This window comes from Bidens hawaiensis, unplaced genomic scaffold (genome assembly GCF_021521415.1).
Source record: "Bidens hawaiensis isolate Kalapana, Puna unplaced genomic scaffold, B.hawaiensis_p1.1 tig00023712_1, whole genome shotgun sequence".
In the NCBI taxonomy this organism is placed as follows: Eukaryota; Viridiplantae; Streptophyta; class Magnoliopsida; order Asterales; family Asteraceae; genus Bidens; species Bidens hawaiensis.
In genome coordinates this window covers 42,217-60,445 of record NW_027493727.1, presented here as the reverse complement: position 1 = coordinate 60,445, position 18,229 = coordinate 42,217, and the positions used below count along the sequence as shown (strand labels likewise).

General features: G+C 37.6%; 1 protein-coding gene across 1 annotated transcript; it reads left to right on the top strand.

The window, feature by feature from the left end:
• Window positions 1-2,796: 2,796 nt before the first annotated feature.
• Window positions 2,797-4,572, top strand: LOC143567912 (alpha carbonic anhydrase 7-like). Its single transcript, XM_077054190.1, has 7 exons — window positions 2,797-3,152; window positions 3,237-3,454; window positions 3,532-3,638; window positions 3,758-3,860; window positions 3,967-4,134; window positions 4,228-4,281; window positions 4,370-4,572. Exons 1-7 carry the CDS (start codon window positions 3,065-3,067, stop codon window positions 4,454-4,456), a joined length of 825 nt encoding a protein of 274 aa, XP_076910305.1. The 5' UTR covers window positions 2,797-3,064; the 3' UTR covers window positions 4,457-4,572.
• The last annotated feature ends 13,657 nt before the right edge of the window (window positions 4,573-18,229 follow it).

Below are 18,229 nucleotides of genomic sequence, written 5' to 3'. Positions count from 1 at the left end.
AAATATTAATTCGTCAAATTTAAAAAACTAATATTAATAATGTAGTAATAGTTCTAATATAATAATAGTTATATTAAAATATGCAAAACAATAATGAATAATTATATAATAATAATAATATAATTAATAACTATAATCGGAAAATAATAATATTATTATAATTATATAATACTAATAATGATTGTTGACTCTTTTGATTTTTTCATTTCTTAAAGAAATGAAAAAAACACTCATACCCAAAAGAATAAAAATCTTAAAAATAAAATGAGTTTCATTCATTTGGAATGACTAATACATTCTACGTTCCATTCCTTCATAACAAACACTACATTTGGGTGTTTTAGAGAGAATGAAATGGACATAGTAATGGGTGATTCCATTTTATTGACCAACCAAACATATTTTTTTCATTCTATCATAATTGTCTATTTCATTCAGCCTCTTATTCATGCTACCAAAACGCTACCCAAGTCTTACATCTTTCATGTGGTTAAAGTATGAAAGCGTTTAAAAACTGCACGTTTTTATAATAAGGAAAGAGATTTACGAATGCCTAAAATGTAGAAAATCGCAAAACTAAATTGTGAGTTTAAGTTTTACTTAGAGAAACTGGTCTTCCATAATCTCCTAAATGTCTACTTGAACTAGTTTTCAACTAAAAGAAAAACACACAAATATCATATTTTGATGCATAGTACTACCTAATAGCGAAGGCATTAACGGTCTGGTTTTTTCGGGTTTTCTTGTAAAATTGAGAACCTAGATTTTAGCCTCCTTGTTATCACTATAAAAGCAAGACTATTGCTTAATGTGCTCCCAGCAACTTACAAAGAAATACAAAAGCTTCCTTCAATCCTTTCTTCATCACCTTTCTATGAGTTTGAGTTTGGCAATGCACACTACTTCAGATGTTGTACTCTGGCATACATATGAATTCTTTTGGGAGACCCGCAATCTTTAATAAGGGACCAGTGTAGAACACGAACCTTAGCCATCTTTTTATGTTTCTACAATTTTCTCATATATAATTTCACACCGTCGTAGTTTTTTACTTCTCAAAAGAATTGTAATTTCTAGCTTTATATTCCTTTTGGCATTGTAATTTACATTAACAAAAAGTTAGTAAGTGTATATTTATTCTATCAGTACGGTCTCCTACAAAAACTTGCTTCAAACAACACATTTAGTTTTATCAAATATATTGATGATAATATTGTAATTTTCAATTATATATAGTTTTATCATCAATTCTAAACGAATATTAATAGAAACCGAACAAAAATTATAAATATATAGACGTATAATTACAATGAATGACATTCTTCCTTAATTTCTGCCGAATAACAGTGTATATATTATATAGTTCATTTAACTCATTTCACTAATAAAATGTAAAATGTGTATTTCTTTTAATATAAAGCAAAGCAAAGCAAAGCAAAGCAAAACGAATGTTTCGAGAAGACAAGTGAAATTTGTTGCAATTCAACCTCGTGTTCCAATCCGTCATCACAAACATAGTAACAGGTAAGAAGTACGGAGTACCATTAATTTGACTATTTGTTGGAAAATTACATTACCCGGTCAATATTTGATATTGACGTATACAATTCAAATGTATCAATTTGAAAGTCAAAGCCAAATTCAATAACAATCATGAATGAGAAGACAATTTTCTTCTTTCAAAATTGCAGGTACACTAAAATTAACTTTATGGCGTTTGGATCTGCGGCAACCCTTTGGCTCACTAATCACCATTGGTGAAGCTTGGGTTTAGTCACCGAGGTGATCGAAGTCATGGACTCAAAAATTTTCGGGTCAATGATTCGGTTCGTGTCGACGATTTGGGTCGGGTCCAATCAAACAATATGACATATGACATCTATATATTAGATTTTTCTTCATTTATTCAAACACTTGTTCTTACAATAAAAAAAATAAATTTTTAACCAAAAAGACCTAAAATATTCATGATAATATGGTATTGGTACTGATTTAGTATCGTCGGTACCGAATAGGTACCATAGTTTTGAGTTTCGGTACCGGTATTCTCCAAAATTTTCCTTCAATTATACTGGTATCAAAAATTTGTGATTTTCGGGATTAGGATTTCGGTACCGGTTGGGTACTGATCTCATTTCTAAGGGTGAATACATAGATTAAGAATTGCAAAGACCTAAAATATTTATAAAAACAAATATTTTACTACTCGACTACTATTTTGTAACTTTTTTTTATAAATACTGCGAGGTTTAATTTATAAAAAAACAAACGATGGGGTATTATATTTTAGAAAAATCAGTGGTGGCCACTAGGATTTTGGAAAAACACATAAGGGGTGACCGTGGTTAATACCTATAAAAAATTTCAGGAATAATCACGAAATTTAGCTTACTAATGGAGAAAACAGTAGTGACCCGCGCCACCCCAGTCCCCAAAGAGTTACGCCCCTGCTGATCACTATTACCTAAGTTAGAGTCCTGTCACGGGATTTCTATCGTCCCAATTTTTTACACTCCAGAATATCAAACTCTAGACCTCCTCAGGAAGAAACTCTTAAGGAAAACCCTCTACTAATAATAAGAAACTTATTGCAAACAGAAATATTTAAATTCCAGTGGTGTAAATGTGTATTTGTTAAGCTAAAAAGAAGTATATATGTTTCCAGAAAACTAATTTTAAATATTCTAACTATAGTCTACATATGATCTCAATATCTTATGCATTTTGTCGTTCAAAAGAATGATCTTATTTAAACTAAGCTCATATATATTGAGTTACATATATAATATTTCATTTGGTCGTTAATTGAAAAGTTTATTGGTGTTCCCACCCTTCAAACCTTGGCTACAAAGAAATTTCTTACCACTCGTTGGAAACAAATTAATAATTTATTTACCTTCATATGTTAAATAAAACATAGTCTATGTTCAAAAACGAAACTTCCAATTTTCGCATTCACATAACCTTTTTGAACCCCAACTCCCTCTATATTTCTATGCATGTCCCCTATATATAGATAGGGAAACATCATTAACTTTCACAAAACCCTAAACACATTTAGTATATGTACAAAATAATGTATAACAAAAGCTTATTGTTCATTGCTCTTTTCATTTTCTCTTGTGTACCTCTAGCCATATCTCAAGAAGTTGGTAAGCATTATAATTGTCTTTTTGATTGTTTGAACGTAATTTTTTTTTAAAAATCTTGAAATATGCGTGTTATTTGTGGATCAGATGATGAACACGAATTCACATATGACGTGAACAGTCCAAATGGCCCTAGACACTGGGGTGAGATCCATCCTGAATGGAGCATGTGTAATAAAGGAGACATGCAATCACCAATTGATCTCACTCATAAAAGGGTGCATGTCACATCCAAATTGGGAAGACTTGATCGAGATTATAAACCCGCTAATACGACACTTATTAATCGAGGCCATGATATGATGGTAAGCAAGCAAGCATGCACAAGTTTAACTTCATAATTTTAAGATGACATATAGTAACTTATTTTGAATATATACAGTTGAGATGGATAGGAGGAGCCGGACATATTCATATAAATGGAACTGAATATCAGCTTAATCAAGCTCACTGGCACACACCTACAGAACACACCATCAATGGCAGAAGGTATCAACAAATCTTTTAGATCAAACTTAGAATTCATCCCACAAGTCACCTTAATTTATTACCAAGAAGCTAACTTTTCATCTAACGACAATATATATGATTTCTTACAATATACATAGATTTAATCTCGAGCTACACTTGGTTCATCAAAGTATAGACAGAAAGGTTGCCGTTGTTGGAATCTTATACAAAATTGGTCGTGCCGATTCATTTATAACAACGGTACGTTAGTAAGCATTTTCTTTCCCCCAATTACCTAAAGCTGTAACTGTAATTTCTCTATACATGTCTCATAATTGTTCGTATATTCTTCAAAATCTATCATCAGATGGAACCTTATTTAAAAGCATTGGCATCTACAAGAGATGTGGAAAAAACTGTGGGAATAATAGACCCCCAACAAATAAAGATCGGGAGTAGAAAATACTATCGATATATTGGCTCACTTACTACTCCACCATGCGACCAAAATGTTATTTGGACCATTGTTCGAAAGGTACGTATGAAATATTTACTTGCTCTTATAGTATCTCATGCCAACTTTACCATTTTTAAGAATCTGATCACTAAAAGATGTTTCCACTTTCAGGTGCGGACAGTTTCACGTGAACAATTACGTAAAATACGAGAAGCAGTCCATGATGTGAGCTTTACATATATGTTATATCATAAGTAGTTTGTATACCTTTGATATATAACTTGTATGTTAATTTTAAATTGTTGTGTAACAGGAAGCAGATGCTAACGCGAGACCTGTTCAAGCATTAAATAATCGTTGGTTGAAGCTTTACAGGCCAGATGACGATGAAGCAAATTAGGGTCGACATGATTTATTTGCCCTTAGCGAAAGGATTCCCGCATATTTATATATGTATTGTTCATTTTAATATTGGTCGTTGATTTGTATTAATTTATTTTTTCATTCTGAGTTGTATGATTTTGTATACAAGTGATTATTTACTTAAGAAATAATAATGATGCATATTGTTACACATATACTTTTTTTTTCTCGGAAAGCTTTTGATTATTGTAAAAGAGTCATAACAATAAACGAAAAACATGTCATGAGATTTATTGCAAGAGAAAAATAATGAACAATTGTTTATTCATTTTATACTATACATTTGAATTTCCCTGTTTTCAGGTTTAGCTCATTATACATTTTCAAAGCTTTTTAAAGACATTTGTTATTAAATTAGATATTTAGATAGGTGAGATATATACAATTACTGGTGACGTAAATTTCAAATATCAAATCTTGTTTATGATAGATAAATAATAAATTTACAGTTGTTAGAAATTGTACAATCTCTTCCTTCGGTTAAAAAAATAGTAATAATAATTTTTATGTCATTTCAAATAATTCATTTCACCATAAATATGTGTACCTTTTTATTTAATATAAAAACAAATTAATGAATGCATAAAAATAAACTAGAAATTTGTTCCTACCACGAAATTACGTCATCGTACAGACGATAGTTATATATACACGAGTGTGTTTTCCACCAAGGCTGAGGGGTGTGGGGCTCTAATGAGGGCTTTAGTGGGGGCTCCAGCCAATAATATTATGACGTGTGGCAGAGAGAGAAACTGGATAAGGGGGTGTTGGAGCCCCCGGCCCTGGTGTGGAGGGGCTCCAGCAGGGGCTCCAGCGAATTTTTTTTTATTTTTTTATAAATATATTCAAACAACATATTATTAAAAAAACTTATAAATTATTAAAAAAACACACATTTTTTTTAAATTCAAATTACAAAAAAAAACATACTAAAAATTAAACAAACAATAATACTTAATAATAACACTAATCTAATACAAGATCATCGGGTCGCCTCGCCCACAAATATTCAACCAACTCATGTCGAAGATCCCCGTGTATCTCACGGCTCTTGATATTTGCTATGTTATGAAGTCTTTGTTGATCACTGATTTTGGACGGTTGTGGCGGAATGTCACCTTGGTAGTTTTGGCAGATAGCTTTGCCCTCGTCTTCTAACGTCATGTTGTGTAGGATCAGACACGTGTAGACGACGTCCGTTATCCTTTCCCGAGTCCAATAACGTATCGGGTTCGCCAGAACATAATATTGTTTTTTCAGAGCTCCAAAAGCTCTTTCAATATCTTTTCTAGCAGACTCTTGCTTCTTCTTAAAATACTTCCGTTTGTCGGCGATTGGATCTGTAAAAGCTTGAACTAACAAAGCTCATTCGTTGTAAATACCATCGACCAGATAGTACCCGTACTTGAAGAGTTCTCCATTTGCAACAAAAGATTGAGGTGGTTCAACCCCGTCGATAAGGTCGTTGATCAAATGTGACTGATCGATAACATTAAGGTCGTTATTTGACCCAGCAACACCAAAAAAAGCATGCCAAAACCAAAGATCCTGTGACACCGTCGCCTCAAGTATAAGGGTCGGCCCTTCATGATCACCACGGTGGAACTGACCTCGCCAGGCCGTTGGACACATAGCCCATCCAACATGCGTACAATCGATGCTACCTAGCATCCCAGGAAAACCATGTTTTTCTGCGTGCACCTCATATATGCGTTGGATGTCATACATTGTAGGTTTACGCAGATATCTCCGAGCGTAAATCGATATGACTCCTACGTATATAAAATAATCTATAAACATATAATATATATTACAAAATGTAATAAATATTTAATAAAAAGTAAAATTAATGTTTTTTACCTTGGCAGAAAAAATGAAGGGATTCACGTGCAACCCTTTTCGACATTTGTAAATACTCATCCAAAGCGTCCGACGAGATGCCGTACGCTAATTGACGGATAGCAGCCGTGCATTTTTGAAGAGGGGTAAAACCGGGGAGACCCCTAGCATCCTCCCTTTGTTGAAAAAAGGGATACCGTGCCTCTAAATCACTTGCTATATGCATGAACAATTGTCTGCTCATTCGGAAACGAGTTCGAAAATCCGACTCCTCGTATACCGGTTGAGGGCTAAAATAATGCCTAATCAAAGTATCGTTAGCACCCGATCGATCACGATCACGAGGTGGTGCTCTAACCCTCGGGACTCGAGGTTGATGGGCTTGATTTTGCAAGAGATCGACCACGGTTGCGGTCAAAACTCCCCCTACATGAAGAAGCAAATCATCCTCTTCGGAGGAGTCGGAATCAGACGAGTACCACGACATTTTTTTTTTTAAAAAGTTGAGAAGATGAATTGATTTTCGGTGAAGGTTTGAAGTTGTGGTATAAAAATGGGATGAAATGGGGTATTATATAGGGAAAAAACGTTTTTTTTTTAATTAAATAAGAGCCAACGACTCTTTGAAACACTACCAACGGCTCTTTGTACCTTCCCAAGGCCACTTTATGCCCTCCGCTGCCGCTAACCCCATCACGCCTGCTTTGTTTTTCGTGCTCGCGCCCCGCTAGCGCCCCCGATAGCGCCTGGTGGTGTGGTGGTCGCGCCTGGGGGCGCGAGCGGAGGGGCTCTAGCGCCCCCGTTGAAGCCCCACACCCCTCAGCCTAACATATACGGAGCAATTAATATTCGTCAAACTTTATTAAAAACCTGAATATTTAATTTGATGTTGATATATATAGTCATACTTTATTCTTGTTGTCTCTGAAATTTAATTTTTAGTTTTTACTATTAACTTTATTCTTATGAACATAGTTTTATTTCAAATATTAAGTGCATGGATAATGTGAAATTACTATTTTGCACCTTAAAAATTACAATTTAATTAACTCTTTATTATTATTATTATTATTATTATTATTATTATTATTATTATTTTGTTAACATGTTTAACTTTTTTAAACAGTCTTAATCGGTTGTCATATTAAACTAAACTAAAAGAGTTGTGGTAAGTAATGAAGTTTGGACGAAAACGTCAGGGGAGGGGAGAGGACACAAAATTTTGGTTGAAATTGGGGTGGCTCCAAATTTCTGACGAAAACTGATAAATATGCATTAATTATAATAAATTTTGGACGAAAACGAATAAACTTACTCTATCAAGACGGGTAAACTTCACCTTGGTGGTTGTTGGGTTTATCTATCAAGACGGTTTTATTAATTAAAATTTAAAGAACATGTGTTCATGATACAAACCTTAAAAGAATTCATTTTGGAATTTGTGTAAATCTAAATAAATAAAGACTTTTTACACGGAATTAAAGTCGACTTTAACTTTCAAAAGGCAAACGTGTTCCATATAATTTTTTGTAAATTGTTGAAAGATTCTTTAAAGTTACAGTACTTGATTGAGCAGTTGAGACAAAGCATGTGCCGACCCATTTATTTGGCTATGTAAATCGAAACTTATTAAGAAACACATTTTTTTGCATAAATTAAAGTTTCTGTAATTTCAAACTGAAAATACAGATTGACTGAATATGGTTTTAATGATCAATAAACCTTACTTGAGCAATAAATGAAATAGTTAATTATACAGATAGTTCATGTGATACGTTTAATTTAGAGCCCTAACTTAAGTGGTTTGCAAAAACTTTATTTGTATAGTGTTCGCTATCTAAACATATTGGTTTGGTTATGCTCTTTAATAAATTAATGTAAAAATTAAAAGTCATTTTAAAAGGAAAACTTTTTAGAGATTTATAATTAGCTAGGTGTTAAACTGTTAATATTTAAACCTAATAGTCCAAGAACATCAACTTTGAACGTCATATAGTCCTAACAAACTTAACAACTACCCACCAGCTTCCACCCCTTCTAGTAAGGTACATCAAATATAATTAAACTAATTGCTGTCAAACTCGAAGGTTAAGCTTTTTTTATATGATAATAGTATCAAAGTTTGAATTGATGGTTAATACCAACTTTGTAACAGTTAAATGCATATTTTTCTCTTGTAGTTGTCAAAATTATCTATAATAAGATAATGAATACAACTGAAAAGGTTTTACCAATAAAAATTTCATATATCATAGCTTTAAATATTAAATAAGATAACAAAGAAAAAAATAAGATGTAAAGTTCTGTCAAATTAAGACTAATATTCATGAAAATACTTCACAATTAAATTATGAAACAATACTAAACAACAAACCTCCCTAATAATAACCTAAACTTCTAAATAAACAAGATCAACTTGATGCACATATAATTAAAATAACTTAATATCAACTGCGCGCAGCCAGCAGCAGGTAACAAGTGAACACAATGAAACTCCAGCTCATTACATAATATGCCATTTAGCCACCTAAGCTTCCACCACCTTCTAACCTTCAACTTTGTCCAAATGTCCTTAGAGCCCCTCCAAACATTAAACACAAACTAACATAAGTTTTAATCCTCCACAACATTATATATACATGCAGTGATATATATATATATATATATATATATATAATTATTTTTTAAATTTAATTTCCACCCAATATACTTAAAAAAATATACAATTTTAATACATTTAGTTTTTATTCAATTTGATTTTTTTCTGGTAATTTGTCTTCGTTAACGCTTAAAAAAACTGAATATGTGGGTGTGTTTATTTATTTATTTATTTTGACATTTCTGCATAAGTTATTTAAAACAAAGATGTATTCAAAATATATAGTGTGTATATATCTTTTGGATCGTAAGCTAACTGAGTGTCAGTATTGTAGCGAACCAAACTGATTCCACCCGAACATCGATACCGATATCGACATTTTCGAAACCCATAATGTTGTTTTTGGAACCATTACGGGTATTCATTATTATGGTTTTCATAGTTATGTTTGTTTATTTTCACCACATTTGAAACGAAATTATATACATGATAAAAGTATTTTTGGTATAATAAGTTATACACGCATACTGATATCATGACGAGCTAAACTAATTACGACTAAACAACATCGATACATGTATCGATATTTTCACTCAGTACCAGTATTTGCTTTTATGGTTTTCAATCGATGTAAAATGCGTGTCAATATCCTATTAGGTATATCACGGCTTTATTTTTCCGGGTTCCTTTTCGATTGCTATAGAGAATGCATGCATGTCGTGCAACCGAACCAATACCAACCAAATTTCCTCCGCGTAAAACCCCGCTAATTAGATTTATTTTTGAGTTGAACTGCCAAGTGTCAAACCACTACAATTTTTAACATAAGAAATATCTTTGGAGACTATTTTGTTCAAAAAAATAATACACTATCGATCCTAATTTATTTAGCAAATCAAAATTGATGCATATTCGACCTAAAAACAAAATAGAAGCCTTTAAAGGATGAAGAAAGTAGTAACAAATAGGTCTTGTTTGAATTTCAATACCTTTTGATTAACATATCAAATAGTTGTCTCGTTCACATTTGTATAATAAAATTTCACTCTTTTGATGAAAGAGTGAAGAAACTTCAAATTTCACCTGCCACATAATCCGTGAAGAAAGTTTTAAAAAACCACTCATTACCAACAAAGAAAACCTTAATTAGTCTATTTTAAACACGGTCTTTGCCTTCCATTACTCCACGTTCATACCTTTTGACCTTTTTCTTCTCTCTGTGCTGTATATATATAGTTATATACTTATATGCACCATATGCAAAATTCAAAAACTCGTACCAAACTGAAGAAACACTAATCGACCCCGGGCAGATTACGGATAATCTTGGGGTTAAATAGATGTTTCCCACGAGGGTTGTGTCCGGCAAGATGGTTATTCTTCCGATGACCTGCAAAACAGACACCGTGAGCTCGTCACTGAGAAGGGGGGGTACCTCCTTGTGACCACCCTCCGGCGTGAGAATCAGACTAGATTGCTCTTGAATATAAGTGTATATTAAGAGAAATGACTAGAGCAGATATCAGATAATATATGGAGATATAAGATAATGATACCGTTCCAAGGTGTTGGAGTATTTATAGCCGAAAGTAGGTTTCCAAGCAGGTACATCCGGCTGAATAGTATTCCTGTTCTACCAACTGTGGGCTACGCAAGTGCCATGCTGATGGTTGGTGGGTAGGCAGCGGCTGATAGTTGTAACACCCCGACCAAAGGCGGATTATACATCGGGGCGCCACATATTGCTTCATTACTCGCGACACTATTGGTGTCAATATTTATTAATACACATTTTATCGCGCACGCGCAGCGGGGAAAATAAAGAACATAAATCAAACATAAATCAATATATTATAAATTATAACATTCAAACAACATTAACTTGTCTTGATACATTTTAATTCTAGGTCCAAAAGTAAAAACGTCCTACGTGTCCACAAGCTCCAAAACAGCTACTGCAAACCTGAACATGTGTTAAAATAAACGTCAAACACTTGCGTGTTGGTGAGAAATCAAGTTTAATAGATAATCATAGATAATCACAGTAAATCTGCGCGCAACACGTGTATGTCTAGAGTTTAACAAGGGTGTAATCAGATTGTGATCAAGCCTAAGATAGTTCATAGATCATAGTTCAATCCATGCTCCCAATTGAGCATAAAAACGAGAAAACATCTGTGCAAGTGTAAACAAAGAAAACCGTAAACGATAGGTCTCCCGTGTTCAACTAATGGTACCAACGGAACTGCGAAATAGGCCGAACAAAGCGGTTAATGATACACACATACAAATAAACAGCCAAGTAAACGTCCTCAACACATGGGATACTGCGCGACTAAAGTTCATAAACAAGTTTAAGACCCAAGTTTTGTATGAACACATGAACATCCCAAAGCATTTAAAATAAAAAAGGGATTAGATACGAGATAACTCACTTGATAAACGATGCGGTGATAGATATGCAAGAATCAACTCTTAAACAAGCAAAGTTAACCTATAATTAAAGATTATTGTTTTAACGATTGGTTTTAAGTCTTGATTATAAGTTAGCATAATTAATAAGTAAACTATTATATATATAATATATATTACCGGAAAAGCAGGAAGAACAAGGAGGAAGACGGAGGCAGAGAGGGGGGCGGCAGGAGGACAACGGCAGAGAGCAAAAAGGGAGGAAGAGATAATAAGTGTAGTGTGTGAAGTGTTAAGAAAATACTACTATTATTTATAGAAAAACCCTAGGAGACATAATCCCTAGAAAAGGGGAAAAGATCTTAAAAAGCAAAAGATATCAAAAAGCATAAGAATCCAAAAGCAAAAGATATCAAAAGATATGGCAGCTGCAGGGGCAAGATAAAAGCTGACAGGGAACAGTAACAGGCATGGGCGGATCAGATAAAGGTACTGGTCAAGCATGGCAAAAGCAGATCTCAAAAGATAATGTCAGTCACTTTATCTGCCAACCAATGGGGTTGGTACGCATGCTGCGCCGAAAGTAACTATTCAGACATTAGATAGGTTAGGTCAACAGCACAGAAGATAAGACAACACAAAAGCATACAGGCTGGAATAAACAGAAGATACAAGGGTTAAGCGCGGGAAGGCCGCGAAGGCTGGCACAACAATCCTTAGCGCACTGCGGGAAGAATCACAAATCCTTAGCGTGCTGCGTGAAGAACAAGAATTCTAAGCGCATCGCGGGAAGAACATACATTCTTAGCGCATTGCGGGAAGAACATGCATTCTTAGCGCGCTGCGAGAAGAGTTCTCTTCACGCATCGCAGGAACAAGATGTCTTCACGCAGGCTTCCATGTAAGGAGTCTGGCGCGTGGAGCTGCAGACATCCTTAGGCGGGAAGAACCAAAGGACAAGCAAAGAGGAGGGAAACAAAGCGTAAGGGCGGGACGGCGACAAGAGGGAAAAGAAGGCGGAAAGAGAGAAGGAAGAGGCGGGAAGGAAAATATATATTATTATTAAAAGTAAAATATAAGTATAAATATTAAATAATAAAAGAGAGATCGGGTCAGAGAAACGGGTACCTGGGTCGGGTCGGATCGGGTCAGATGTCACAGTCTCCCCTACTTTAAGAAATTTCGTCCCGAAATTTATCTCGAAGTAGGTTGCGCAGAGAACAGGTGCGGGTACTTGATCTTCATTTGATCTTCCCTTTCCCATGTAAACTCGGCTCCGCGCTTGGACTCCCAGCGAACTTTCACGATAGGGATACGACTGCGCTTGGTTTGCTTAACCTCGCGATCCATAATCTCAACAGGCTTCTCAATGAAATGCATGGATTCATCAACTTGAACTTCATCAAGTGGAATGTGAAGGTTCTCGTCAGCTAAACACTTCTTGAGATTGGAAACATGGAACGTTGGATGCACATTACTGAGCGCGAGCGGCAGGTCAAGTCTGTAGGCAACTTTTCCCACACGCGCGAGAATCTTGAATGGACCAACATAACGAGGAGCAAGCTTACCCTTCTTCCCAAAGCGGACAACACCTTTCCAAGGCGACACTTTGAGGAGAACAAGATCACCAACTTGAAATTCGAGAGGCTTTCGCCTACGATCTGCGTAACTCTTCTGTCGGCTTCTGGCAGTCAGCAAATGATCACGGATCTTGGCGATTTTATCGGTTGTCTCTTGAACAAGTTCGGGTCCTGTGATTTGAGTTTCACCCACTTCGCTCCAACAAATCGGGGAGCGGCATTTACGACCGTAAAGTGCTTCAAATGGGGCCATACCGATACTGGAATGATAGCTGTTGTTATAAGAAAACTCGATCAAAGGCAGGTGTGAATCCCAATTACCTCCAAAATCAAGAACACAAGATCGGAGCATATCCTCAAGAGTTTGAATAGTTCGCTCAGACTGACCGTCAGTCTGAGGATGATATGCCGTACTCATGTCCAAGCGAGTTCCTAGCGCAGATTGGAGAGATTTCCAAAAGCGAGATATAAAACGGCCATCGCGATCGGATATGATGCTCAAAGGAGTACCATGGCGGCAGACGATTTCCTTGACATAAAGCTGCGCGAGATGCTCAACACGGTAGTTTTCACGAATGGGCAGAAAGTGAGCAGATTTAGTCAATCGATCCACTATTACCCAAATGCTATCATGTTTGCTTGCTGTCAAAGGTAACTTGGTAATAAAGTCCATCGCTATACTTTCCCATTTCCACGTAGGAATTTCTGGTTGTTCGAGCAAACCAGATGGGCGTTGGTGTTCAGCTTTCACTTTAGAACAAGTCAGGCATCTAGCTACGAACACAGCAATATCCTTTTTCATGCCAGGCCACCAATAAGTAATGCGCAAATCCTTGTACATCTTATCAGCGCCAGGATGAATAGAATATCGAGATTTGTGCGCTTCACTCAGGATATCAGCGCGAAGATTCTCATCAAAGGGAATCCAGATGCGATTGAGATAGCAGAGAATTCCACTCAGATTAGGGACAAAGAGTGCTTCCGCGCCACACGCTAACTCGGCGCGAAGGTTACCATTACTGATGGATGCGCGCTGCGCGTCACGAATACGCGATACAAGGTTGCTTTGAATCGGCGCGAAGTGAAGCTGGGTGCGCGGCAAGATACAGTTAAGTTGGCAGGGTTTTCGGCTGAGCGCATCGGCTACCACATTAGCCTTACCAGGATGATACCGGATCTCACAATCGTAATCGCTGATGAGTTCGTTCCATCGGCGTTGCCTCATGTTAAGTTCCTTTTGATCAAAGATATGCTGAAGGCTTTTATGGTCAGTGTAGAGGATACACTTAGTACCATAAAGGTAGTGTCTCCAGATCTTCAAGGCAAAAACAACTGCACCAAGTTCGAGGTCGTGAGTTGTATAATTCTTTTCATGAACCTTGAGTTGCCTTGATGCGTAAGCGATAACCTTGCCTCGTTGCATAAGAACACAACCGAGACCTTGGTTGGATGCATCGCAATACACGACAAAATCATCATTACCCTCAGGTAGCGCAAGAACAGGAGCTTCACACAACAAACGCTTGAGCGTTAGAAAGGCTTCTTCTTGCTTCGAGCCCCAAATATACGGTTTACCTTTGTGCGTCAGAGCTGTTAAAGGCAAAGCGATCTTCGAGAAGTTCGAAATGAAGCGCCGGTAATAACCAGCTAAGCCCAGAAAGGAACGGATCTCAGAAGGAGAGGATGGCGTAATCCAGTTCTTGATTGCTTCAATCTTGGATGGGTCGACATGAATACCCATCTTGTTTACAACATGACCAAGAAACTGTACTTCATCCGACCAAAATTCACACTTGGAAAGCTTAGCATAGAGTTGCTCGGTTCTAAGCTTCTGCAACACCAACCGGAGATGTTGCTCATGCTCGGCCTTGGTCTTAGAATACACCAGAACATCATCGATAAACACGATCACGAATTTATCCAAGAAAGGCCTACACACCCGATTCATAAGATCCATGAAAACGGCGGGTGCGTTGGTTAGACCGAAGGACATGACCAAGAATTCAAAATGGCCATAACGAGTTCGAAAAGCAGTCTTCGGAACATCTTCATCGCGGATGCGCAACTGGTGATAGCCAGAGCGGAGATCAATCTTCGAGAAACAAGAGGCACCTTGGAGTTGATCAAAGAGGTCGTCAATACGCGGTAAGGGATACCGGTTTTTAATGGTGAGTTTGTTCAACTCGCGGTAATCAATACACATGCGAAACGATCCATCTTTCTTTTTAACGAACAACACCGGAGCACCCCAGGGCGAAGAGCTAGGGCGAATGAATCCTTTAGCAGTCAACTCTTGAAGTTGGCTGGCCAATTCTTGCATCTCAGCGGGTGCAAGACGGTAAGGAGATTTAGCAACGGGGGAAGCACCAGGGACAAGATCAACACGAAACTCGACTTCACGAGCGGGAGGGATACCAGGAAGATCATCAGGAAAAACTTCAGGAAAATCACGCACAACAGGGATATCGCGAAGCTTCTTTCCTTCATCGGGTTTAACCACATGGGCTAGAAACGCAATACACTTCTTCCGCATGAGTCTTTGGGCTTCGGCGCAAGACATAAGTTTAAGACCACTGGAGGGTTTTTCGCCGTAGATATGAAGATCACCGTTTTCTCGAGGAATGCGAATCATCTTCTTGGCGCAAATAACTTCGGCGCGATTCTTCGAGAGCCAGTCCATACCAATGATAACATCAAAGCTTCCAAGAGGCATAGGGATGAGGTCGATCAGAAAATCGTTTTCGTTAAGGTTAAGCGTGCAATCTTTAATCACAGAGTTAATTAAAACAGTTTCACCGTTAGCCAATTCAACTGAAAAATCTTCTTTTAAGTTATCGCGCGGTCGCGCAAGCTTCCGCTCAAAGGCGCGAGAGATAAAACTTCTATCGGCGCCAGTATCAAAAAGCATAGATGCATAAAATCCGTTAAGCAAAAATGTACCATTAACTACGTCGTTATTCGCTTGCGCTTGGTGCGCGGTTATGTTAAAAGCTCGGCCACGCGTCACTTGGTTCGAAATTTGGTTCACCGGATTCGCTTGAGTAATCTGAACTTGTAGCCTTGGGCACGCGTTCCGGAAATGACTTGGATCACCGCAGTTAAAGCACGATCTGGGTCGTGGGTTTTGGTAAGTTGGTTGTGGATTCTGCGGGTAGGCTGGTGGTGTTGGCGCAATCGGATTGGAGGGAGGGGTTCTACAGTACTCAACGGAGTGACCTACGCGGCCACATCGGTTACATTGTCGACACGGGACTTGAGGTGGGTGATGAAGTCTACAGGTTGGGCAAAAGGGTTGGTTTCCTGTGTAAGGTTTCTTAGTTGGCGGGGCAGGAAGTGCTGGATTGGTTAAGGCATAGTTGTGGACTACAGGAGGTGCTGGGTAGGTTGACAGTGGGTTAGGCGCGTAAACTGGTTGATAAATTGGTTGCTGGACAATGGGCGGGTTGGTAAGCGCATAGGCTTGTCTGCGCCTACGTTTCTGGTTATGGTTTGAGGGTTCTGGTTTGGTTTCTGTTGGTTCAGGGACAGTCTTGGTGGGTTTGGTCTTCTCAGTTCCCCGCAGGAACAGGGTTCCTGCTCTGACATGGTTGTCGCTGAGCACAGCGGCCAATTCGATGGCGTCAGAGAGGGTAACTGGGTTTCTGGCCCATACAGAATCTTGAATTTCCATGGGGAGACCCCCAAGGAATTTCTCGATGGCTCGGCGGGAAGGGGTAACAAGGTGAGGGACCAGTAAGCTTAGCTCGTGGAAGCGCGTCGCGTACTCGCGCGCTTCACCGCTGTATTGCTTCAAGTTCCAGAATTCTTCCTCCAGGCGCTTAACTTCGTTGGGAGGGCAGAATTCTCGCGTAAGAATTTCCTTGAATTCCTCCCATGTCATGCTAGAAGCAGCCTCTGCGCCACGCGCATGAGCTACTCCATTCCACCATGTAAGCGCTCTGGATTCCAGGACACTGGAAGCATATAGGGTTCGTCTTTCTGAGGGGCATTGGGTATGGAGGAAAGTGTTTTCAATCTTCTCAAGCCATTGGAGCATCACGGTGGCTCCTTCAAGACCTGTGAACTTCGGAGGGTTACCCGCATTAAAGGACTTAATGTTATAACTGGAGGTATTAGCATTGTTTTGGCTCAAAGCTTGGGCTATTGCGGCGGCCATTTCCTGGGAACGTTGCTGTCTACGCATGCGCGAGGCTTCTCTTTTCTGAAATCGGCGAGATAGCGGAGGCATTCTATAAAAGTTTTAATTTTAGTTAATATCTTGGTTTTAGCACAAAGTATAACCTCGAAAAGCTTGGTTTCACGGAGTTAGATACTATCAAAAGTTAAAAGTAAAATAAATGACCCTAAATGCAGACTTAATAAGGGTATCAAATTCGAATCAAGAATCGACGATTCATGTATCACCATGGCTTTCCGAATTCCCAATTTAAAATATACGGGCAAACGAGTATTGGAGATTGGCGATTCATGTATCACCATGACTTTTCAATCTTCAATATGAAATACACAAGAAAATGAGTATTGGAGGTTGACAATTCATGTATCACCATGACTTTTCAAGTCTCCAACCTCAGAACATAATCGTAAATGGAAATTGAAAATCAACTATTCATGTATCACCATGACTTTTCGGATTTTCAAACCCAACAAACGAATATGCAAGAAAAATCAATAGAAATCGAAATTCAGCAAAGGTCGAAATATCGCGAAATAAATCATAAAATCATATACTGCGCAAGTGCGAGCATATTCATAAATAACGAGTAATTAACAATAAGCGCGCAAACATGAGATTTCTCTCATGCGCGAGAAGGGACTCTTAGGTATTCTAGGCCGTTACGTCTAACCACCTATCCTAAAGTCAACGAGCTCTGATACCAATCTGTAACACCCCGACCAAAGGCGGATTATACATCGGGGCGCCACATATTGCTTCATTACTCGCGACACTATTGGTGTCAATATTTATTAATACACATTTTATCGCGCACGCGCAGCGGGGAAAATAAAGAACATAAATCAAACATAAATCAATATATTATAAATTATAACATTCAAACAACATTAACTTGTCTTGATACATTTTAATTCTAGGTCCAAAAGTAAAAACGTCCTACGTGTCCACAAGCTCCAAAACAGCTACTGCAAACCTGAACATGTGTTAAAATAAACGTCAAACACTTGCGTGTTGGTGAGAAATCAAGTTTAATAGATAATCATAGATAATCACAGTAAATCTGCGCGCAACACGTGTATGTCTAGAGTTTAACAAGGGTGTAATCAGATTGTGATCAAGCCTAAGATAGTTCATAGATCATAG

What these genes read in the sequence shown, in the direction of transcription:
- LOC143567912 (XM_077054190.1), top strand. Translation starts at nt 3,065, where the DNA reads ATGTACAAAATAATGTATAACAAAAGCTTATTGTTCATTGCTCTTTTC. An exon ending in CACACCATCAATGGCAGAAG is followed by an intron (nt 3,639 to 3,757) that starts GTATCAACAAAT and finishes CAATATACATAG; the next exon opens with ATTTAATCTCGAGCTACACT. An exon ending in CCGATTCATTTATAACAACG is followed by an intron (nt 3,861 to 3,966) that starts GTACGTTAGTAA and finishes ATCTATCATCAG; the next exon opens with ATGGAACCTTATTTAAAAGC.